This window comes from Clarias gariepinus, chromosome 1 (genome assembly GCF_024256425.1).
Source record: "Clarias gariepinus isolate MV-2021 ecotype Netherlands chromosome 1, CGAR_prim_01v2, whole genome shotgun sequence".
Lineage (NCBI taxonomy): Eukaryota > Metazoa > Chordata > Actinopteri > Siluriformes > Clariidae > Clarias > Clarias gariepinus.
Genome location: NC_071100.1, coordinates 12,435,046 through 12,462,500, shown reverse-complemented (window position 1 = coordinate 12,462,500; position 27,455 = coordinate 12,435,046). Strand labels below are relative to the sequence as shown.

The 27,455-nt window shown below is 37.8% G+C and overlaps 1 protein-coding gene across 1 annotated transcript in view; it reads left to right on the top strand.

The window, feature by feature from the left end:
* adcy1b (adenylate cyclase 1b) overlaps positions 1 to 19,979 on the top strand; it is a 56,906-nt gene extending 36,927 nt beyond the window's left edge. The window contains exons 9-20 of the mRNA XM_053496040.1: positions 676 to 870; positions 2,433 to 2,530; positions 2,995 to 3,079; positions 4,716 to 4,805; positions 4,984 to 5,246; positions 7,875 to 8,007; positions 16,425 to 16,541; positions 16,815 to 16,961; positions 17,054 to 17,152; positions 17,226 to 17,340; positions 17,447 to 17,571; positions 18,424 to 19,979. Coding sequence (XP_053352015.1) covers positions 676 to 870; positions 2,433 to 2,530; positions 2,995 to 3,079; positions 4,716 to 4,805; positions 4,984 to 5,246; positions 7,875 to 8,007; positions 16,425 to 16,541; positions 16,815 to 16,961; positions 17,054 to 17,152; positions 17,226 to 17,340; positions 17,447 to 17,571; positions 18,424 to 18,717 — 1,761 coding nt within the window. The 3' untranslated portion in view covers positions 18,718 to 19,979. The remainder of the gene's footprint in view (positions 1 to 675; positions 871 to 2,432; positions 2,531 to 2,994; positions 3,080 to 4,715; positions 4,806 to 4,983; positions 5,247 to 7,874; positions 8,008 to 16,424; positions 16,542 to 16,814; positions 16,962 to 17,053; positions 17,153 to 17,225; positions 17,341 to 17,446; positions 17,572 to 18,423) is intronic.
* Positions 19,980 to 27,455: the final 7,476 nt, after the last annotated feature.

Genomic DNA, 27,455 nt, shown 5'->3' with positions numbered 1-27,455 from the left:
TATATAACTGTAGCAGTGGTGTGTGTCTGCTGAATCGAGGAACCACAAACACACACACACACACACACACACACACTGCAGGATCACAGCGATGTGTTTCCATTCGCACTGTTCCGCCTCCCCAGTGTGATGTTCCTCAGCAGTTCTCATCCGACCTCCTCTCTTCTTCCTCTTCTTTTCCTTCTTCCTTTCCATCTGTCTGTCTGTACATCTCTATCTCTCTCTCTCCCTGTACATCTCTATAATTACCACCTTCTCTCTTCTGTGTTCTCTCTCTTTCTCTATCTCACACACTGCTGTGAATGACCTTTTCAGCACCCACTCTTTTCTCTCTGCGTCTGATTCGGAGACTTCCTCAGATGTGCCTTAGTATTGATCGCGGAGGCTTCCTGATGCGAAGGGTTGACTTTTATTTTTAGCCCTGCTTTTTCCTGCACTTAAATATAGTCAGGTCTGTCTGGTGGTTATATTTTTACAGGAGAAACTCTGAAATTCTGATTTCTGTAATTTTCTAAAACATGGATATATCAGAATGTATTCAAGTGTATGCACGTCAGTGTGAAATGTCTTGCACTCTACATCTCAATGCCTTATGGTGATTAGTTCTATAAATCGGCTTTGTGAGAACATTGTAAAATAAAATGACTAAAAACCCGTTCTGTCCTGTGTCCGTAGAGGAGAGTTCTGCGCTCGGCTCCGGAGAAGCTGCGTAATCGAACCTCGGTTTCCGCCAACGTGACCCAGAGCAGCCCCGGCACACGGGTCAACCGCTACATCGGCCGTCTGATCGAAGCGCGTCAGACAGAGTCGGACACGGCTGACTTGCATTTCCTCACACTCATGTATAAGTGCTCGGAGAGGGAGAGGAGGGTGAGCTGCTTCATCACATCCGTGGTCCATTAAAAGTTATCATCTTACTGGCCGGCACTCCCATTAGATCCATGGTGCTGCACACCAGTGACTGGACTGGTAGTGGAGCAGAAGAAGACCTAATGTATTAGATCTACATCACATAAAGGGACAGTTAAGCATTTTGGTATATATAAAAATAAAATAAATGTTTCAGTGTAGTGAAAAATAGCAGACATTCTGTTTAATCCAAACTCGAAGGGCATGTCCCCTCAGGATATCGATACACTTTTCCTAAACTGAATCATGTTTTCCAACCCAATGTAAAGTTCTAGCAGCATGACAGACAGATTGACTGTTTTGTTAACGCTGGGAGACCGAAAACCGTTTCTTTCCATAAATATCATGTTTGCAGGTAAGCATCAAGGCGAGGTTGGAAAGTATGTTAAAAAAAAATAAAAAGATTTAAGCTTTGCTTTGAAATAGGAAACAAATTTATGGTTCAAAGGGAGTGGTGACTATTATTAATTGTAGTGTCACATGGTGTCCACTAGGGGTGTAACAGACTCACTCACTCGCTCATTGTCTATAAAGAACTAGAACTTAGGATGCCTGCATCTGTCTTAACAGATGCACACGCCCCATACACTCACTCATTCATTCACACACTACGCGCAATTTGGGAATGCCAATTAGCCTAATCTGCATGTCTTTGGACTTTGGGGGGAAATACCTAAAAGAAACTCATTAAGCATGTGGAGAACATGCAAACTCCATGCACACAGACCCGAGATGGGAAGCGAACCCCGACTATGAAGGTGCAAGGCGTGCTGGTGGTGTAACAAACCAACAAACAAATAAGAATAAATAATCCTAAACGTTGCATTAAACTTCATCTGAGAAAATGATCGATGGAAATGAAAAAAACTCTGCATACAGCAGAAATCGTCATCCACCTCCTCTTTCTCAGCGCGTTGTTGCACTGGATTGGTTGAAAATCTTTCATAGACTTTGTTTAACTGTTATACACATGCCTGGTGCAGATCCTCAATCAAATAATGTAATTATATATATTTAACTCTATTGGTGCCACAGTTGCTAAACTATTAGCGAATGGCCGCCATTGTTAATAGTGTGTTGTAGTGACATATGGTATCCAGTAGGGGTGTAACTTCACAATTGGATTCAAAAAGCAAATACACATAAAATAATCCTAAAAAGTTGATTAAATATACTCTGACCCTAAAAAAACGATCATTTAAAATCGTTGAAGCCCTGTACAGTATGTAGCAGTGCCTGGGGCATCAGAGCTCCAAAGTCAGCTAAACTGCCCCACTTCCTCCTCTTCGTTCTCGAGGACCCTAGGTCGCCGCTGCGTTGTGGCACTGGTTCCACAAGGTAATTATATATATATATATATATATATATATATATATATATATATATATATATATATATATGAAAATGTGTGTGTGTGTGTGATGCATAATTCAAAGTTTGTTGATTCCCATGATTGTCATTATTCATTAGTTCAAATTTAACCCACTTAACTTCTCTCTCCATTTTCTTTTCTTTTCCCCCAGTATCATCTCATCCATGACGAGTACTTCACAGGTGCAGTGGTGCTGTCGCTAATCCTTGCAGCCTTGTTGGGCCTCGTCTACCTTCTCATCATGCCACAGTAAATCTTTACTTTACCTATTTTCATTAATGATTGCCTTTTCTTCCAAGCTAATGCTAACAGCAATCATTAATGGCTAGAAGGAGTAGTTCAGTGGATAAGGCATTGGACTACGGTTCGGAAGATCCCAGGTTCAAACCCCACAACCACCAAGTTGCCACTGTTGGGCCCTTGAGCAAGGCCCTTAACCCTCAACTGCTCAGATGTGTAATGAGATAAAAATAATTATCTCATATCTCATAGCTCTGGATAAGAGCGTCTGCCAAATGCCTAAATGTAGAAGGAGTAACACTTTTTATGGCCATTAATAATCAAAACCTAAGCACTTTTAGTTCTGTAATTGCACCTAGTCTCCTGTCTTTGCATTCTGTTATTCTTGCTTTACTTTTATACTCTAATTTTCCTCTAACCCCTTGTGCTAACATCTCGTCTCTGTTTGTCCTCTTTCTTTTGCCTGACCTCAGGGGGACAGTAGTGTTGGTGCTGCTGGTTTTCTGCATCTGTTTCCTTGTAGCTTGTATCATGTACCTTCATGTCACTAGAGTGCAGGTAAATGATTACATTTTAAAATGCAATTAGTTTTTAAACAATATTATTTTTTTTCTAACACTAGCTCCATGCTAATTTCCTGACACAGAATAGCCTGTAGCATTTCAAATAACATGGCTAACTAGAGAAAGATTTAGCACATTTCAGATGTCTTGCAGCTAAACCTGAGATGTACATAGGAGTGTTTTCTAATACTACCTTCTCATTTTGGACAGATACAGATAGAGGAAAGGCTTAAGGGTCTCAACAGCGCTACACACAGCATTTAGGAATGAATACTCTTTGCTTAGCAAGTGAAAGTATCTTGGAAGATTACAAAACCTATTAGTAGATTTTTTTAACAGGCCCATGTTCCCAGAGGCTTATGTTCATATGTTCACAGGGTCCTTTGTTCCCGTGGTTTTATGTTCACGAAGTCGTACTGTATATTCCCATCTTTCCATGGTCCTATGTCCCCATCTTTCCATGGTCCTATGTTCCCATCTACCCATGGTCCTATGTTCCCATCTTCCCATGGTCCTATGTCCCCATCTTCCCATGGTCCTATGTCTCCATCTTCCCATGGTCCTATGTCCCCATCCTCCCATGGTCCTATGTCTCCATCTTCCCATGGTCCTAGGGCCCCTTTGTTCCCAGAGTCATATATTGCCATGTTCCCATGTTTCCATGGTCCTATGTTCCCAGAATCATATGTTCCCATGTTCCCATGGTCCTATGTTCCCAGAATCATATGTTCCCATGTTCCCATGGTCCTATGTTCCCAGAATCATATGTTCCCATGTTCCCATGGTCCTATGTTCCCAGAATCATATGTTCCCATGTTCCCATGTTCCCATGGTCCTATGTTCCCAGGGCTCTATTTTCTGATAGTCCTATTTTCCCAGAGTCTGTTATATATGTTTATACGGTCTTTTGTTCCAGTGGATCTGTGTTTCTCTGTTAATACACACCAATCCTCAATTCTGTCTGAGACAACTGTGGACTACTTATTTCCTAAACATTATCCAGGCTTTAAAACTTTTTTAAACACAATAAAACTATTGTTTTTATTTATTTATTTTTATTGGCTTCATTTTATGTGTATTTTATAGATCTGTTGAGAGAATTTCATAAAACAAAGGGAGCTAGGGAATCCTTTCAGGTTTCTATTATGTGACCTGATAGATTAAATAGACCCGGGGAACACAGGACCTTAGAACTGGGAACATACAGCCCTTTCTCATGCCATGTAAATCTAGTGACAGTACGGCCCTGGGAACATAGCGATGACCCTATTTTTAAGCTTCAAATTAGCTTTTAGTTATTAGCAGATTAGCGGTTACTTTAGCTTCCAACCTGGTCGACTTTATCCAGATGAACTTTGCCCTAGAAATTTACCAGTCTTGAAAACTTTGAATGAAGTGGCTGAAATATAAAGTAAAAACCAATCATCTCAAAGCTTATTGAGGTTATGAAAAGAGAAACACTGACATGCTACGAAAGTCAATTCGCGCTAATCGTTTCCTTTTGTTCAGAACAAAGTCTTTATCAAGTTGGCTGCTTGTCATTAGACGTTGCCTGTAAGTGGATTTAGGAATTTGAATTCTCTGAGGTAATTGTGTGTGTGTGTGTGTGTGTGTGTGTGTTTCTCCCGCAGTGCTTTCCTGGGTGTCTCACTATCCAGATCCGCACAGTCTTGTGTGTGCTAATAGTGTCGCTAATCTATGCTGTGGCACAGGCGTGTGTGGTAAGCCTTTAGTTTTCATCATCATCATCATCATTATCATCAGCATTAAAGGGAAAGTGTATGATAAAACACAGTATATACATCCATGTGAGGTTAGCAGATAGCGGTTAGCAGTTGCCTGAGGTGACACGTTAGATGTTAGACAGAAACCAGTGTGGAGTTGCTGTTTCCTGTCCAGGTTGACTGCATGCCCTGGCTCTGGGTCTCCACTTCCAACACCTCTATAGTGATCATCGACACGGTGGGCGGGGCCAACCGCACTATGCCCGAGCTGCCCTGTGACGGAGTCCAGTATGCCTTCCTGGCCTGCGTGGTAGCCACGGTTACCATGGCGCTGTACCTGAGGGTGTCCTGGCTGCCCAAGCTGCTTCTGCTGCTCGTGTTGGCCGTCAGCTTCATCACCGTGCTGGAGCTGAGCGGATACCGCCGAACCATGACCGGGTCAGAGCTCATACCCCTGCTAATGTGTGTGTGTGTGTATGTGTGTGTGTGTGAATACAGTATTTCATCCCCTCAAAAAAAGAAAGGCAGGGATGAGTCTAAAAAAAAAAAAAGTCAGATTCATTTGTGTAATTGTTTTCTCTGTTGTAACTCGTCTGTGTATTCTGTTTAAAAAAAACTAATCTCTTTATATAATCATCCTTAAAATTCAAATCAGTTATAAATTCTGATGTATCATCATCTTTTATTTAAATAAAACATTTAAATGGTGCAAACATTTTAAAGAAGGCCATACTGTACATCCCTGAATCATTGCCATACAGTCCTGACCTCACTACTAGAAATTTCCACATGTTTGCGGCAATAAAGGAGTTCCTGGGAGGCCAGCGTTTCACACGTGATCAGGCAGTCCGATCATGGCTGAGACAGCTTTCTACCTTTGATGGTGTCCAAGCACTAGTGAAACGCTGAAATGAGTCCATTAGTGTGGCAGGGGATTATACAGAGAAATAAAGGGAGTTTTTCAAAATCTCTTAAAGTCCTGGTTTGACTTGAACGCCCCTCATTTAAGCTGTTGACTTGGATATTAGGAAGTCATGTTCCTCCAATAAACCAGTGATTATTTAGTAAAAGTTCAGTGAGTAAGTCGTGCTATCTTTTATTCATCCACAACATTAGGGTTTTAGATTACAAAATTAAATCCATACACATGATTGCACACACACACACACACACACACACAGCAAAAGCATTAATCACTCTGCTCTTTCAGAGCACGCTATTTTAGTTAGTGACCTACACTATGTTGTGTGTGTGTGTGTGTGTGTGTGTGTGTGTGTGTGTGTGTGTGTCGGCGTGTTCCCCAGAAAGCCTGAGCTCCAGTCCTTTGTGCAGTCCCCACAGCTGTTTGAGAAATAGGCCATGGGTCAGTTGCAGGGAGATTTCCATAATAATGATAATTAAAAGGTATTTGAAGCCGCTCTAATAAAGTTGTGTGTTTAAGCGCTCCCTTTTAATCGACCTCTCCAAAGTGTTTGAAGACGAGCCGAGCTTCATTAGAGCCACGCGTAATCAATCACGACACAAAACATCCACCCACTCAGCTCAGTGGCCTCTTACATAACCCTGGGAGAGAGAGAGAGAGAGATGGACAGTATCGGTGGTTAGATGGACAGATGGACAGATGGATGGATAGATGAATAATGGATTTAAAATTCATTCTTATTAGAACTAATATTTTAACAGTTTATTAGATTAATGGGTAAATGGGTTGATGTATGAGTATGTAAAAATGGTTAATAGATGAATTCATTAATTGATAGACTGATTACTAAATTTGTGCATCGATGGATAAATGGATGGATAAATAATGAACAGTTATATAATTAAATAAATTCTTTCTAGAACTACTACTGTTATAGAATGGATGAATGGATGGGTTAATTAATAAATAATGGATAAATAATGGGTTGAGCGATAGATTAGTGGGTGGATGGATGGATAGATAGATTAATAGGCTCGTGGATTAATATATAATATACAAGGAAATGGTCGTACAAGTTGGGGATAAATACAATGGTCACCACAGGCCTCCACGTTTCCTAGTTGGACTACAGAGGTTCCTAGATGGATGGATGGATGGGTAGATAGATTAATGGATAAATAGATGGATGTGTTGATGGATGGGTTGATGGATGGATGGATAATTAGATCAAGGGATTTATGGATCAATTAATAGGTGGATGGATAAATGGATGTATGGATGGATGGATTAAAGGAAAGATCAATGGATGGATAGATAGATGGATAAGGAATAAATGGATGTATTTAATCTACTGTATTTAATCATAAAAGTAAAAACAGATGAAGCGTGGTTAATAAGTAATCATTATAGTTTTAAAACAGTGCTGTGGCATGATGCCATGTTGCTGCTATAAATGTAAATTTATAAATTTGTAAATTTGAGTTAAACAGATAAAAACTGAGACAGACAGACAAATAGATAGATAGATAGATAGATAGATAGATAGATAGATAGATAGAGAGTTTACATGAACACACATTATTTCTACAGTATAATTTGTAAAAGTGAACGTTTTCTCCTTCTCACCAGATGGTTTCCTGAAGCCCCCTGAGGGTTCCCCGTGTTCTCTGTTTGTCTCAGTCTGACCTTTATTCCAGCTCTTCTTCTCCGACCGCATTTCATTGCGTCCTGCACTGCGTTCCGCGTGCTGGTGTTACACACTCCATCATACACAGCTTGCTGTTCCAGTGGGGTGAAGCTGAGACACTAAAGTCTACTTCATCATGACTGTGCTTTAACCACAGCAGTGCACAGTGGAGTGTTTTCTCTTCTCTAAAACACACCCTACAGCTTGTTAGTGTTTTTACACACTTGGGTTGAGTCGGGTGGGCTCGCGGAGTAAACCCTGCAGCGCTCCAGGACTTCACTTCATCCCTCTCTCGTTAGCTGGTTTGGAATGTCTGTCGGAATAATTTCCTAATTAAACGATAATTAACCCTCTGTGGCCTTCTCTGCTGCGTCTCTTATAGCATGTCAGCATGTCAAGATAGAAAAAAAGGATGGACAGAAGACTGACATGACGTGTTTTTTTTCTCTCTCCACAGTGCGGGTATGGGTTCACTGAATGTTCGCTCATATGAGCCCATCCTCTCACTGCTGCTATTCTCCAGCGCTCTGGCCCTGCACTCACGCCAGCTCGAGCTCAAACTGCGCCTGGACTTCCTCTGGGCCACACAGGTTAGAGCCCTCATACAGGAAACGTTTACATAGAGCCCTGACACAAGGCCACTGACATACGGTAATACCCTCACATAGGACCCTGACTGTGAACACATACAGTAGGACTGCGACATGACCGACTCACTTAAGGCTCAGACCTGGAACCCAGGCATAGGATGCTGACCATCAAATAGGACACTTACATACTGTAGGACACAAATGTAGGACCTTTACATAAAACTCTCATATAGAAATCTAACATAGATTTCTCACAGGGAACCTAAACAACACTGGAACAGAACCGTTTCAGAGCCCTCACATATAACCCACACATATCCATATCTAAAAACCTCTGTAGGGACTGTGGAGGCCAAGGGTGACCTTTGTATTTACAGTATTCACATTTTTACAACCATTGTACTGTAGGTCGACCAAGACATATAACCATCACATTTAACCCACACACATCCATCCATCCATCCATCCACCAATCCATTCATCAGGAAACCTCTGTAGTCCAACTAGAACTGTGGAGGCCAATAGTAACCATTGTATTTATTCACATTTTTACAACCATGGTAGGACAACCCTCACATATTACATTCACATATAACCCTCACATATAACCCTCACATATAACCTTTATATATAACCCTCACATATAACCTTTATATATAACCCTCACATATAACCCTCACATATAACCTTTATATATAACCCTCACATATAACCCTCACATATAACCTTTATATATAACCCTCACATATAACCTTTACATATAACCCTCACATATAACCCTCACATATAACCTTTACATATAACCCCCACATATAACTCTCACATATAACCTTTACATATAACCCTCACATATAACCTTTACATATAACCCTCACATATAACCTTTACATATAACTCTCACATATAACTCTCACATATAACCTTTATATATAACCCTCACATATAACCCTCACATATAACCTTTACATATAACCCTCACATATAACTCTTACATATAACTCTCACATATAACCCTCACATATAACCCTCACATATATAACCCTTACATATAACCCTCACATATAACCTTCACATATAACCCTCACATATAACTCTCACATATAACCCTCACATATAACCCTCACATATAACTCTTACATATAACTCTCACATATAACCCTCACATATAACCCTCACATATATAACCCTTACATATAACCCTCACATATAACCTTCACATATAACCCTCACTTATAACTCTTACATATAACCCTCACATATAACCCTCACATATAACCCTCACATATAACCTTCACATATAACCCTCACATATAACTCTCACATATAACCCTCACATATATAACCCTCACATATAACTCTCACATATAACCCTCACATATAACTCTCACATATTACCCCTTACATATATAACCCTTACATATAACCCTCACATATAACTCTCACATATAACTCTCACATATTACCCCTTACATATATAACCCTTACATATAACCCTCACATATAACTCTCACATATAACCCTCACATATAACCCTCACATATAACTCTTACATATAACTCTCACATATAACCCTCACATATAACCCTCACATATATAACCCTTACATATAACCCTTACATATAACTCTCACATATAACTCTCACATATAACCCTCACATATAACCCTCACATATAACCTTCACATATAACCCTCAAATATAACTCTCACATATAACCCTCACATATATAACCCTCACATATAACTCTCACAAATAACCCTCACATATAACTCTCACATATTACCCCTTACATATATAACCCTTACATATAACCCTCACATATAACTCTCACATATAACCCTCACATATAACCCTCACATATAACTCTCACATATAACCCTTACATATAACCCTCACATATATAACCCTTACATATAACCCTCACATATAACCTTCACATATAACCCTCACATATAACCCTCACATATAACTCTCACATATAACCCTCACATATATAACCCTCACATATAACTCTCACATATAACCCTCACATATAACTCTCACATATAACTCTCACATATAACCCTTACATATAACCCTCACATATATAACCTTTACATGTAACCCTCACATATAACTCTCACATATAACCCTCACATATAACCCTCACATATAACCTTTACATATAACTCTCACATATAACCTTTACATATAACCTTTATATATAACCCTCACATATAACCCTTACATATAACCTTTACATATAACCCCCACATATAACCCTCACATATAACCTTTACATATAACCCTCACATATAACCCTCACATATAACCTTTACATATAACCCTCACATATAACCTTTACATATAACCCCCACATATAACTCTCACATATAACCTTCACATATAACTCTCACATATAACTCTCACATATAACCCTCACATATAACTCTTACATATAACCCTCACATATAACCCTCACATATATAACCCTTACATATAACCCTCACATATAACCTTCACATATAACCCTCACATATAACTCTCACATATAACCCTCACATATAACTCTCACATATAACTCTCACATATAACCCTTACATATAACCCTTACATATATAACCCTTACATATAACCTTCACATATAACCCTCACATATAACTCTCACATATAACCCTCACATATAACCCTCACATATAACTCTCACATATAACCCTCACATATATAACCCTCACATATAACTCTCACATATAACCCTCACATATAACTCTCACATATTACCCCTTACATATATAACCCTTACATATAACCCTCACATATAACTCTCACATATAACCCTCACATATAACTCTTACATATAACTCTCACATATAACCCTCACATATAACCCTCACATATAACTCTCACATATAACCCTCACATATAACCTTCACATATAACCCTCACATATAACTCTCACATATAACCCTCACATATAACCCCCACATATAACTCTCACATATAACCCTCACATATATAACCCTCACATATAATTCTCACATATAACCCTCACATATAACTCTCACATATAACCCTCACATATAACCCTCACATATATAACCCTTACATATAACCCTCACATATAACTCTCACATATAACCCTCACATATAACCCTCACATATAACTCTTACATATAACTCTCACATATAACCCTCACATATAACTCTCACATATAACCCTCACATATAACCCTCACATATAACTCTTACATATAACTCTCACATATAACCCTCACATATAACCCTCACATATATAACCCTTACATATAACCCTCACATATAACCTTCACATATAACCCTCACTTATAACTCTTACATATAACCCTCACATATAACCCTCACATATAACCCTCACATATAACCTTCACATATAACCCTCACATATAACTCTCACATATAACCCTCACATATATAACCCTCACATATAACTCTCACATATAACCCTCACATATAACTCTCACATATTACCCCTTACATATATAACCCTTACATATAACCCTCACATATAACTCTCACATATAACTCTCACATATTACCCCTTACATATATAACCCTTACATATAACCCTCACATATAACTCTCACATATAACCCTCACATATAACCCTCACATATAACTCTTACATATAACTCTCACATATAACCCTCACATATAACCCTCACATATATAACCCTTACATATAACCCTTACATATAACCTTCACATATAACTCTCACATATAACTCTCACATATAACCCTCACATATAACCCTCACATATAACCTTCACATATAACCCTCAAATATAACTCTCACATATAACCCTCACGTATATAACCCTCACATATAACTCTCACAAATAACCCTCACATATAACTCTCACATATTACCCCTTACATATATAACCCTTACATATAACCCTCACATATAACTCTCACATATAACCCTCACATATAACCCTCACATATAACTCTTACATATAACTCTCACATATAACCCTTACATATAACCCTCACATATATAACCCTTACATATAACCCTCACATATAACCTTCACATATAACCCTCACATATAACCCTCACATATAACTCTCACATATAACCCTCACATATATAACCCTCACATATAACTCTCACATATAACCCTCACATATAACTCTCACATATAACTCTCACATATAACCCTTACATATAACCCTCACATATATAACCTTTACATGTAACCCTCACATATAACTCTCACATATAACCCTCACATATAACCCTCACATATAACCTTTACATATAACTCTCACATATAACCTTTACATATAACCTTTATATATAACCCTCACATATAACCCTTACATATAACCTTTACATATAACCCCCACATATAACCCTCACATATAACCTTTACATATAACCCTCACATATAACCCTCACATATAACCTTTACATATAACCCTCACATATAACCTTTACATATAACCCCCACATATAACTCTCACATATAACCTTTACATATAACCCTCACATATAACTCTTACATATAACCCTCACATATAACTCTTACATATAACCCTCACATATAACCCTCACATATATAACCCTTACATATAACCCTCACATATAACCTTCACATATAACCCTCACATATAACTCTCACATATAACCCTCACATATAACTCTCACATATAACTCTCACATATAACCCTTACATATAACCCTTACATATATAACCCTTACATATAACCTTCACATATAACCCTCACATATAACTCTCACATATAACCCTCACATATAACCCTCACATATAACTCTCACATATAACCCTCACATATATAACCCTCACATATAACTCTCACATATAACCCTCACATATAACTCTCACATATTACCCCTTACATATATAACCCTTACATATAACCCTCACATATAACTCTCACATATAACCCTCACATATAACTCTTACATATAACTCTCACATATAACCCTCACATATAACCCTCACATATAACTCTCACATATAACCCTCACATATAACCTTCACATATAACCCTCACATATAACTCTCACATATAACCCTCACATATAACCCCCACATATAACTCTCACATATAACCCTCACATATATAACCCTCACATATAATTCTCACATATAACCCTCACATATAACTCTCACATATAACCCTCACATATAACCCTCACATATATAACCCTTACATATAACCCTCACATATAACTCTCACATATAACCCTCACATATAACCCTCACATATAACTCTTACATATAACTCTCACATATAACTCTCACATATAACCCTCACATATAACCCTCACATATATAACCCTTACATATAACCCTCACATATAACCTTCACATATAACCCTCACATATAACCCTCACATATAACCTTCACATATAACCCTCACATATAACTCCCTCATATAACCCTCACATATATAACCCTCACATATAACTCTCACATATAACCCTCACATATAACTCTCACATATTACCCCTTACATATATAACCCTTACATATAACTCTCACATATAACCCTCACATATAACCCCTTACATATATAACCCTCACATATAACCTGCACATATAACCTGCACATCTAATCCTTACCTATAACGCACACACACATAATCAACAGCAGTGTGATGTCATTATAAAGTATAAATGCAGATAGTATATGTACTTGAGTATTACAGTATGAGGAATGTGAGTGACATTTCAAACACACACACTTACACACACTTATACACACAGTATTATTATTATTATTATTATTATTATTATTAATGAAAGGAGTCGAGGCTACTGGGGTCATTTTACCTTGCTGTTTTGTACAGCACTTGCAGCAGTGTGTATGTATGTATGTGTGTGCGTGTGTGTGTGTGTGTGAGTGCGTGTGCGTGTGTGTGTGCTACCAGCATGCTCACCGCTGGGTATTTGCTCTGTTAGCACTGGCACTCCAACGAGGTGAAAAAGTAGCACGCTGGGCATAAGTGTGTGTGTGTGTGTGTGTGTGTGTGTGTGTGTGTGTGTGTGTGTGTGTGTGTTTATGCACTCCCCGTATTTACACATGATTTGGTGACCTACATTACACCCAGTTTCAGTCAGACACAACAACATCAGTCCTTTTATTCCTTTTAAAATCACTGAGGCTTGTTAAAGTGCTGAATATTAACATGCATATTTTATTCATATGTAAATGTATCGATTTTACTGTAGGTCATAAATAATTATCACTCTCGATGGGAGTCAATAATTTAGTGATTGAGATGACGACGTTCATCCAGACGTCAATGGCAGACTTGAGTACAACATGTTTCAATGGACATCACACATCACCCGAGGTTGTTCTGAGCCACGCCCGGGCGTGGCCTGTCTTCAGGGGTTAACAGGAGTGTGTGAGTGTGAGGGGGTGAGGTTTACATTGTCCCCACACTTCTAAAATCGTTACCTGGGTTTAGGAGAACCTCGGTTTTTTCATGAGGAGTGAACGAGAATGAAAGCGTCTTCGCTGCCACACACACACACACACACACACACTCTGGGATTTATTTTTCAAGCCCTGGCCTGAAGTGGCACTGCAGTGTGTGTGTGAAAGCTCTGCGTCACCAATTCGGAGCTGATGTGAATGTTCGATAAAGCAGCCTAGCACATAATGGAATAAATTAGAGGCGACCCCACACACACAGACACACACACACACACACACACACCTCCCTGAGGCCTTTATTACATAACGCTGAGAAACACAAACGCACAGAAAACAAAGAGCCTCTGACACACTGCTTACCTCGCTGTCCTCACTCACCCTCATAATGTAATATACACGGCCTGAGAGTGCACACACACACACACACACACACACACACACACGAGTGTTTATATATATATATATATATATATATATATATATATATATATATACAGGACACACATTTACAGTACACACACACACACATGCACTGGCTCTGTGCTGACATCTAGTGCTCAGCCGAGGCGAACACCAAGTCACACTCTAAATTAATTTATTTTTTCTTAGTTAAAAAAGTTAATAAAATTAATACATAAATAAATAAATATATATTTAAACTAATTAATTATTTCAGTTGCTTAAAGTTGTATTTACTGTAATAGTTTATTTAAAAAGAAGCCATTAATAAAACATTTATACATTATTTATCTGATATTTACAATGACATTTTTTTTCATGTTCATTGCACAGTACCAGCTACTACTAGTACTAAAGTCAATTATTCTGCCCACTTATTTATTTGTATTTTGAGGAAAACACTTTATTTATTTATTTATTTATTTATTTATTTATCTATCCATTTAGACATTGATGTGTTTGATTGTTTATTTAATAATAATATTAATAATAATAATCTAATTGTTAAAGGACAATATATTATTTAAAATATTGCTAGATTAAAGATTTAATAATTTTATTAATCACATACATGATTGTACAAGTACAACAGTAGTGAAATGCAATAAAACAAACTCCAGACTGTGCAAATAAAAAAGGGATGCATGTATGTACAAAATAAAAAGGAGAAAATAAAATCAATTATATACAATATAGTATACATCTAAAATGATAAAAATTGTTGTTGTAAAAAATGTGAAACCAGTGCAATGGTATTAGATGTTAGATAAATTGACTATAATATTCATGTTTAAATTTAATTTAATTTAATTGAAATAATTGTTAATAATAATAATAATAATAATAATTATTATTATTATTATTATTATTATTATATTTTTTATTTTATTTTTTACTTTGCCTATTTAAACAGCAGGACAGTATTCAAATACTTATTGATTTGTTAATTATTATTATTATTATTATTATTATTATTATTATTATTAGACTATTATTTATTTCTTATTTATATGCTAATTTAAAGAACAGTCTTGAATTAAACACTAAGTTATTTGTTTGCTTATTTCTTTACAGATTCAAGACTTCAATCTGTATTTTCTGATTTTCTTTTAATTAAGGTGTGCAATAAAGAAATAGATTTTCTTTTTTATTAGATAAAATTAGTCTTATAAAAATGTTACAGATAGAAATGTGTTGTGATTTCTTTTCAAACATTAAAAATAATGACCGTCATTGTTCTGAAAGTTAGTATTTTAGTTTTAAAAAGTATTTTGGATGAATCTTCTTTTCTCTAATAATTCCATATTCTTTAACTGACACACCAAATATAAAAGACAATTTATAGAGTTAATAGAAAAAATATTCCCTGTAGCACCAAGTCAGTAATGACAGCTCTCACACCTTTATTTATTGTCCTGTAAGACTTAATATCTGCGTTGACGTTCCTGTTAGCATGTGGTGGATAAGAGACTGTGTAGCGTGTGCTGTTCATGATGTTATTGCTACTCGTTGTGTGTGCTTCCAGGCCGAGGAGGAGAGGGACGGTATGGAGAAGGTGAAACTGGACAACAGGAGGATTCTCTTTAATCTGCTCCCGGTCCACGTGGCTCAACACTTCTTAATGTCAAACCCCAGGAACATGGTGAGAGACAACACGGTCTCACACCTACACACGGGAAGATTAACAAAGGCAACTCTAAGTAAAGGTTACATTTATCTGGGGTTGGCAGACTAGGTGTACAAACTTTGACACTTTTTTTTTTACATTTTGTATATTTGAAAGTAATCAAATAGTAAATACTTTAAAAAATAATGAATAAAATATGGATATTTGATAGTGGGTGCCAAAACTTTTGACACCACTGTATTGTATTCAACTGTGAACTTTTTTGCTTTGACACTTGTTTATCCACAGGACCTGTATTATCAGTCGTACTCGCAGGTCGGCGTGCTCTTCGCCTCCATTCCCAACTTCAACGACTTCTACATCGAGCTGGACGGAAACAACATGGGCGTGGAGTGCCTGCGCCTGCTCAATGAGATCATCGCCGATTTCGATGAGGTCAGTCTCCCGTTGCCTCGCAGCAGTCGATCACGAGCTTGTCCCGCACATCACGTGCTCTGAACATTTCCTTTTTCCTATTCGTTTCCCAGCTCATGGATAAGGAATACTACAAAGACATCGAGAAGATCAAAACCATCGGCAGCACCTACATGGCAGCGGTGGGATTGGTTCCCACTACAGGCAGCAAGGTGAGACTTGAGTGCAACCATTTACCATGACCTCTACCTAATAAGATAAGAGAGTTTTACTCTTGTGTTCCAGGTTAAAAAGTCTATTTTAGCTCATCTTAGCACAATAGCAGACTTCGCCATCGAAATGTTCGACGTCCTTGACGAAATCAACTACCAGTCCTACAATGATTTCATCCTGAGAGTAGGTAAGCTGCATCCAGGCAGGGTGGACTTATGCATTTTGAGAATTCTCTACCAGAAGCCACTGGAACTGTCCTGTTCTGGTCTTTATGGATGTGCTTTTCCTCGCAGGTATAAATGTAGGTCCAGTAGTGGCTGGGGTTATTGGTGCTCGGAGGCCACAGTACGATATCTGGGGCAACACGGTGAACGTGGCCAGCCGTATGGACAGTACCGGAGTCCCGGGAAAGATCCAGGTCCGAATGCTTTTCTTTTTTGATATATTTGTTCGTTTTTTTGCCATGTCCTTACTTTGAATGAAAATACAATTCTTTTCATTTTGCCTTGTCAAAAGAAAAAGAGTAGAACAGGTACAAGTCACAAGTTTAGTGTCTGAATACTTTGGAAGATTCACACTGTATCTTCTTTAGCCAATTTTCCAGTTTGGCGTATCAACAATTAAAATGGCTGGGGCTGCTTTGCAGCTTCAGGACCTGGACGACTTGCTATAACTGATGGGACGATAAATTCTGGGCTCTACGAGAAAATCCTAAAGGAGAAACGTTCAGCCATCAGTTCAAGTGCAGTTGGGTTATGTAGCAGTACAATGATCTGAAACACACCAGCAAGTCCACCTTTGAATAACTCCAAAAAACCCAAAACAAAATTAAGGCTTTGGAGAGACCTAGTGGAAGTTCAGACTTCAATTTGACTGAGATGTTGTGGGATGACCTTAAACAGGTCGTCTCCCAAAAACAGTCCAATGTGGATAAATTCAAACAATTCTGGAAAGAAGAGCGGGCCAAAATTCCTCCATAGCTATATAAAAGATTTGTTACCAGTTATCGCAATGCTTGAATGCACGGGCGGCACAACCAGTTATTAGGTTTAGGGGGTGATTACTTTTTCACACAGGGGCTGGTGATGTATGTGAGAGAGTGAACTAGCTTGTTTTGTAGACATTTCCAAACAGGAAATTTCCCTTTAAGTGGCAACTGCTAGTGTAACTATAAAACTTTCAGAGCTGTGTTACAACCAAGACAACGCTGTACTGCATGTCCTGTAGCAGATTGTATGTAGGGCTTTATTTATTTATATCTTCTCCATAGGTAACAGAGGAAGTGCACCGTCTGCTACAGAACGACTACGACTTGGTGTGTCGGGGCAACATCAGCGTAAAGGGAAAAGGTCAAATGGTGACTTACTTCCTGGAGGGCAGGTCCCAAGACGCAGGTCCGAGGGCACCTGAGCGGCGAAGGAGCACGTACGCGATAGGGCGCGCCGCCCGGGTAGGGGTCGGATCTGCACAAACCTCCGCCCACAACTCCGGCCGTCCCGCATCTTACATCGTGCACGAGGAGGATGGGGAGGAGGACACCGAAGAAGAGGAAGGAGAGGTTTGAGGAAAAGGAACATAGAGCGTCAGTACGGTGGCGTCGGAAAGGGGCTTCTCCGATTGAGGTGCATGAGGCTTTTGAAGGTTTTCCAGTCTACGAGGATAAGTCTTGAGATTTGAAAGATTGAATTTTGTCTTCCCTTTCTAAGTGATCGATCACTTTGCTTTAGTTTTGGCGACGGAAATACTTTGTTATGTTTTTCAGCTATCCGATTTCAATCTGCACACTCGTCTTTTCCAATCAGAGGCACGGCTGGGGATCACAGACACCCTGTTTAGTGGGTGATTTTTGTGCACTTGTAAAGTGTTATTTACAATATTTACATCAGGACTGATTTTTTTAATTTATTATACGCCAAGACTACCTGATCTGATTCAAATACTTCGATGTTCTATCAGATTTGTGTACTTTTTTCTATGCTATTCAGTGTGGTTGAGTGGAGATGTGTGTGTGTGTGTACAGTATGCATGTGTTTGAGATGTAAAGATAGCACAGATGACATTTTAAAAGCAATTTATTAAATAAGCGATAGGCTTTATAGGCTTTATTTTTTTGTTGTCATTAGTGGTGGCAGTCTTTTTTCGGATCTTTGAGTAGCTGTTGATTAATCAGGGAGGGTGACCAGCACCCAAACTGCTCGACTTCAGTTGATATTTTTCAGGTTATGCGACTTGCCTTGCTGCACCGACGACTTTTCTAACGTGAAATTTGTGCAACTTTCTTATCAGGGCACTTCTATTAGACGTTCTAAACAGACTTAAGAGATGTAGATGCAACTTTAAGGACACATTTAGCACCTATGAGTTCATGACGTCAAAGCTAAGCGATGGACTGGACGTTCTCTGATCCAGGAATGAAGATAGGATTATAAAATCATAAAGTCATTAACATCATATATTTATGGTTTTTAAACATGAAGTGATTATCAACCAAGTGATTAGCATCTTGTGAAAAACCTAATTTAGCTCTGTTTTTTTATCTTGCTTTCTTCAAGACATGTTTAATGGTGGTTATGAGAAAAGATTGAAGGCAATGACGCCATGTTGAGTGGGGTATCTCACCTGTACACATGTATGAAGTCACAGGGTGCTTTCACATCCGCAGTGTTTGAACGGAACCCTCACATTGGTTCTTTAGACTTTCAGCAATCGCATTGAAGTTCTAGTGCGAGATGGTCTCGGTCTACTTCCAAGTGACCCATGGCATGTACAGTATTCTGGTTCGCAGACTCAGGGTTGCCAGGTCTCAGGGAAACTCCCAGCCCAATTACATTCTGCAAAACATATATGAAAAAATAAAAAATACAACATTTTTTTTCTTGTGTTCTGTCTGGCTCTCTTAGGGTAACGAGGGTGCGAATGCATTTCTAATTTGTGTTTCAGTTATTTGCTCCAGAATCCCATTTCCCAATCTTTCCAATATATCTGTTCTACAAAAAATGTTCAATACGTCCCAGATACTTTTCTTCCCTTTGTTTATGGAAATGAACAAGATATAATTCCAATTGTTTTCCCCTTAGATAAACAATTTTCAAGACCCTCAAGGGGCAGTGTTGGCTCAGGAGGTTTGATGTTGTGGGTCACTGGTTAGAGTGATGGGGGTTTGAGCCCCACCACCTCAAGGTTGCTACTGTTAACCATTTGGACAAACTGGAACCCTCAACCTTTACTTGCCTATACGAAATAACTCTGCTGGTATCTGCATGGGAGGAAAACTGGTTTAAAGGTCCTATATTTGACTATGTTTGTAACAAGGTCTCAGAGCAGCACTGAAGCTGGGGAAGGGGCTCTTCTTTTATGAGGTCATATCAGGAAGGAAAAATCGAGGTGTGTTTTTTAATCACTTTGTTGAGAGCCATCTGAACCTTTCAAAAGTGAATTTTCATGGTGAGATGAACTGCAACCCTGGCAACCCTGGTAACAAAGTCAAGCTCTGAACCTTGGAGGCTCATTCTGAGCTAAAAGACGGAGCTGTAGTACAACAGAATGCCATGTGGAAATTCTGGAGAACAGAAAGATGAAATCAACGTTGAACATGACGACTGAGTTATTACGTATGGTTTAATAATTCCATGCTCACTGTGATGGGTTCCATTTAGTGGTTTCTACACGCACTAGGAAAATCTTCATTTTATTTTTTTGTTGTGACTATAAAGGAAAAAGCAAGTTTTTAGTCCAGCACACTACTAAACCAACATCATTTTATTTTGTCTTTCGGTTTGTTTACTGAATAAACTCAGAGGTGTGAAAGCACCCTTAGACATTCTCATTACCAGAACATCACGATTCACCATAATTTGCAAAAATAAGTGCCAGAGAATGTACATTAGTAACTTCTTATATTAATCCTCACCAGTACATTATCTTTATACTATACTATACTATACTATACTATACTATACTATACTATACTACAGTCATACTATACTATACTGTAGAAGAATGGGTCCAGAAGACTGTACAGCTGAATTTGTTTATATACGCAATAAGTTTTGCCAAATTTTTTGAAAAGCGCAGTGTTAGTAGAATAAACGCTTGTAATTTTGAAGCGCTTGTCAAACTTTTGTATCTTTTACAGCTTTTGTTTGAATTTCGCATGATATTTTTGGGGAAATTCAGGAAGATTTTCAGGTAGACATGGAAACTCAATAACTATTTGAAGTGGGTATGAAGGAGAATTATAGAAATGTCATACCATACAGTAGTTATACAGTTTTAGATTTTTTTTTCCTCTTCCTTTTGTAACACTTACATTACATAACTGTACCTTGGGTTGGTAAACTACATTTCTGTAATTAACAAACAAGCCAAAAATGTAACTTTTGAGCACATAAAAGCTAGATTTATTTATTTATTTAGTTATTTATTTTTATTTCTATAGTGTTTCCGGAATGAATGTACAGTATATTTAATCTTCCATTAAATATCTTCTCTTTAATCCTGGTTTAACAACAGACATTTTTTTTTTCCTGTTTAATGTATCAAACTGCTAACTGACAAAAAAATTATGGCTCACAAAATTTCCTCATACTATATCTATAATCAACCAATTATTTATATAATATTAGTTATATATAATATTTATATATATATTTATATAATATTAGTATATATATATATATATATATATATATATATACTTTATTTTTTTTATTTATTTTTTTTTTTTTGGTTTTTCGGTTCAATCAGTCAGAAATAAAACTCTCAGTGTTGTGCTGTTACAGAAAAAAAAAAAAATCAACAACGATGTGGGGTAATTAACTCACAGATCCACAGGGTACTTTTTAATCCAATTGTAGTAATGTTGTGGACCTTCTGCAAAACGGGCTAGTTCCCAAATTTACCGACTGTTACAAAGCACTGGACACTCCTTCCAAAAATATGTCCTTCCAGTGTATTAATAATAATTAATAAAGTTTATTATTAAATTCTAGTTCTAATATTAAAGGTGTAACAATAACTCCTAGTCCAGTAGCACATTCAGAAACAAAATTTTAATTTCATTAGAACTAATCATTTTAATCAACTCCTTTTAGTACTGTGGTATAATAATCGTTATTTGGTCCATTTTTCTTTTATCAGTACTTTTTCTAATATTAATGCTGGTTTATAAATATCTCTGATATGTCCGTATGGAGCTGAAGAACTGCCACAAACTCCATCCGAACCTTTTTTATTTTTTGCATGAACTCTGTGTATTCTTTCTTTTTTCTCAGAATCAATAACATTATTTTGTAATTATACTTTCCTTCTCTGACAAACATGTTACCATGGTTCAATTTGGTTGACTGAACATGAACTCGTTGACCCAGCCACGGGCTGCTTGATCTGACCAGACCGCGTCAATAATTTAAAAAAAATAAAAATTCTGCCTTATTTTCCAAGCTATAGTGAATGAAATATATTGCCTTGAAGCTGCCGCTCTTTGATATGCAGATGTACCGTTTGTAAACGCAGTGGTTTGTGAAGCATCTTCTCTACTAAGCTAATCAGTAGAAGATTTTGTAATGAACACGACATTGAAGTAAAACTCTTTATCCACCCGGGTCTTCAGAGTGATTTTTTTTTTTAAAAAACCTTAATCCTAATGGACTAGTAAGTACCAACAGAAGCATTTCAGAGTGGAGAAGGCTAACGAGGGCGTGTCCAGCCAGCATTTAGCTGCCGCCCTTGATCATCATGACAGGTGTCTCCAATCAACCCAATCATCCAGCTTCTCAAAGCCCTGTTAGAAACTGCACTCTGCAGTCTGAAGCTCTGACATCCAGGACGCTCTACTGAGGTAAGCGGACACTGTGTTTATTATGTGTTTAGCAACAATCTGTCTGTGATCTACTGTTTATGAGCATGGTTGACCACAAGCATTCCTCAGAGAGCTTCTCGTACATGCACGGGTAAATATTTACACCAATAGGAAGGTCAGGAGGGATGGTTCGATGATGTGTGTGTGTGTGTTCTTGTTTGAGCAACTTCTCGGCTGAGGTTACATATGGCTATCAGCGGTTGGGTAATCCATAGATGTTGCTGGGGGAAGAGAAAAAAACACACAACCGGGAAAAACAAAACCCAGTAACCTTCAAACAGCCTGAGATCAGAGGTCTGATTAGAGCGGAGTTTCCAGATGACACGGCGAGATGTAATGTGATCACACAGTCTTGTACCTGCTGAACATTATTTAGACTCATTCCCAGATACTAAATAAATATACAAATAGTGTTGAGTCAAAGCGGGACTTTCGATCGTGTCAAATAACGGAACACAGTTATGAGAGTAAAAGCTTTATTCATTTCTCTATATAATCCCTGCTACTTGACATAATCCATGTATAAAGTGAAACACTCACAAGATCTAATGGTAGTCCTCAGCTTAGAGCTTGGACCTTCTAGCGACTAAAAACAGAACCTCACTCTACCATCTACTAGACTTAATAAGACCAGGTTATTCAAAATAAGAAGAGCTGGATTAATTACGATACCACTGTAACCTCCACCCTGAACATTTTCTACCCCAGCAAAATGTTCTACTTGTCCACTATTCAAGAAGATGATGAATCTGAGACTCTCCTGCAGGAACCTGGAGTAGGAGAAGGAGGAGGCCAGAAGGAGCCTGATGAACCTTCGCCACATGGTTGGGTTACTGGTTAACTTTTCCCATTTCCTATTCATTCCAGTTGATACACTTGGGCAGAACCGAGAGTGCCAAATTACACAACTTTGTTAATCATTAATGAAATCCATATAATACAATTCCTAATTAATTAGTTAGTCCTTATAGGAGCCCATGAATGATAATTATTCATTCAGCCAATGAATTAATTACCTAATGCTTCAGTTTGACAACGTTACTTATTAAATAATCTTGCTAATAACCACGATTATTGCTGAAATGGTCCAACTGCTGCTTCAGCTCTTGGTTCATCATCAAGTAGTATTTTGGTTAATGGTTTCTTAGTTAGAAGTCTTGCTTAGTGACTGTTACCAATGGAGAAACTACATATACGATTCTTAAATGAAATCTAATCCAGGACATGCAGGGCAGGATTATCTTAGTTGTAGCACGGCTCTGAAAGTCTCATAGGTATACTAAGGTTGTAATAGGATGTACGTAAAGGGATGTAGCCAAAAATCAAGACTTTATTTAACACATACCTGTAACATATTCATTCTAAATAGATATTCAGTATAAAGTAAAGCCTTCATTTGTCACTTATACATTACTGTACAGTGAAATTCTTCACATACCCCAGCTTTATTAGTAGGCTGGTGTCAGAGCACAGGGTCAGCCATATGTTGCCCACGGAGCAGACATGGTTAAGGGCCATGCTCAAGGGCCCAACCTAGCAGAGCTGGAGACTTATGTCTCCCAAACCCAAAATAACTGGGAGGCAAATCCAATGTTTACAATTTAATTATCTGATGAAGTTGCCTGAGTACCGAGTCTGAGACCTTACACTACGCAAATCAACTTCTGTACTGATGGCACCTGATGAAGAGTTTGGACAGGCAACGAGTGAGAAAATCCGGGAAGTTCCATTTGGACATTGTGTTCTTGTTAGTTCCTTGACTAACATTAGCTTACTTTGTCTAGCTAGCCAGCTCGGCTACATCACAACCATTATTTAGCATGTCCCTCGACTGGATGTGGAATGGAAATCAATAGCATTTCTAGCATAGCAAAGATGGTTCCCTTCCTGGTAAACTACTAATCAGTTCTTGTTTTTTTCAGTATCGAATCAGAAAATTCACCCACTATTGGTTTGTTACATCTTATTTAGGTGTTTTATCTTTGTTCAGATTAGGTGGATCTATTGATTAAAATAATCATCTTGTGGATTACCAGGAAATTCCAATCCTTGACCCAACAGAAATGCGGTCAATAAAAGTTCAAATACATAGATTAGTTGTCTTTAAGTTCAGCGCCAGTTTGCAGGATCGTGGTCATGATTAGGGTAAAGTTTTCCAATGATCAATTTAGAAATGTTTCATGTTAGCTGGTTGGCTTTTCTTAAAGAATGTAATCACACACTTTCAGTCCAATTAGAACAGCACTAAAGAAAATCCATTATTTAATAAATTGGTTAAATCTTTTGATAGGTGGTTCAATACGTTCATGAATATATCCATCACTCAATCCTCCTTCAAAACAATAAATAATTAGATTAACATTACTTTTATTATTATAGTTTGGTGTCATTTGGCCCTGTTCATCCTCCATAGACCTAAAGTTTAACTTGTTCATATTAAATGGATGTAGAATTAATAAAGCTCCACTGTGGTTCCTTAGACATCAGAACATCCAGACATGACACCGATTCACACAAATACACGTCCTCATTGTCTCACTTTGAAAACGACTCAATCCTACAAGACAAGGATGGTGACCGTAACTTCAGTATAGCTCCAGCCCCAGTAGCCTTGAAGGAACTCCACACAAAATCACACGATGAACCGAATAATAGACTGAGCCCCTCGACCCCAAGAAAAACGAGGAGAAGTAGCTCCTCAACACAGATGAGAAGAAACTCTTCAACATCTAGAAGCCCTAACAAAAGAAAATCCACCCCAACACCACAGAGTTTTAGAAGAACGAACTCATCTACACCTTCTCAGAGAAGGACCTCCTCAGACCAGAGCACTCCTTTAAGTGTTCCACATAAAGCTTCAAGAAGACGTTATGCAGGACGAATGTCTGAGCCTGTGGTGGGGAAAAGTGATGCACCAATGGTAAGACCAGGTTTTTTTTTATTTTTATTGGGTATGTAGTTATTGTAGATGGTCGATACAGGTTTCACAAGTCATTAGATCAATGAACCTTCTGTGTAGATTATGAGGGTTTACTAGGTATGAGGAAAGTTTTAAATTTTCTTCAAGTTCCAGTGTTGAAGGACACATAATGTAGAGGAGATAATTGTGGAGAGAAATGGAAGCAAGAAGGCAAAGAGAGCATTAAGTGAATATTAATGCAAGCATGTCTTTAGCTAGCTAGTTGAGCTATGTACACACATATTATGCAATAGATGCTTAGCAAATTAGTTTTTAAGTTTGACCAAAACCATTGTTCTGCCATTGCTTCTGGCTCCTTAACTAGTCTGTCTGCTGCTAATCACAAAGTATTGGCTCCCTCTATCCTCCCTATTATCAATGGATCAATCACTGAGCAGTTATGATCTAGATGGTAAACCAAAGCATGGACTTTGACATGGCAGTAGAAGAGTAGTAGTAGTAGTGTTTGGTGCTGGAACTAGGGTATTATCCTTCAGCCCACTAGTATCAGTTCTTGACCACAGTTTTCCTACATGTTCAATATGTTATAACGCCAAAGATCTGTGGATAGGTCCAGTCTTCTGTGGCTTGAAGGCCTTCCACTAGATTTGAGTTCATGGATGTTAGGATTTGAATTGTAGTTGATTGGAGTGATGTAATCTAAAGTAGTGTATTATGAGATATTTTCCCTTAAAGACGACTTCATCGAAGAGGACAGCGCCCTCTACTGCAGCACAACGTCATTCAGCGAGACGCAGACAGCATACACAGGTGACTCCTGAACACGTGAGTAAACATGTATATAACAAAATAAAAAATTTCAATTATTTAGGTGATATCTATCAATTATAGGATATGTTTAAATGTGTTTAGCCTATATTTAAGTCTTAAAGTCAATGAAAAAAAAACAGGATTGATTGCAAAATGCTTGCTGTGTTTAAACTGGTTTGATTGATCGTTGTTGCTTCCACTTGGCACTGGTAAATGGGCCATGATCATCCAGGTCAAGGGCTGACTCACAAATCAAACACAAGAAGTGTCAATAAAGGGTCAAAAAAACACTTGATTTATTATTATTGACTTTTATTATTATTATTATTATTATTATTATTACAATTTGTGCTGCTGTATATTTGTCAAAATTCCAGAACAGACCTGTCCATGAGCTACAGTAATCTGTTACCCATGTGTTCATACAGAACGACCTTCCTGCACCTCAGTGGGTCATCAATTTGATGTTTGACATCGAAGAAGCCACCAGACATGAGCTGAACGTGGAATATGGGATGAAATGAAGAATGAGGATGCTTTCAAAGTTCCTGTTTTTTTTTTTTATAGTTAAAGTGAACATTCTGTTATTTTCTACAGTATTGTATATTGATTATAATAAACTATAAAGCATTATGAGTACCTCTCTCTCTTAAGTTCTTACTTCTATCTTTCCTCCTAAACCATAGATAAAAAGACTGACCGGTTCTGACCT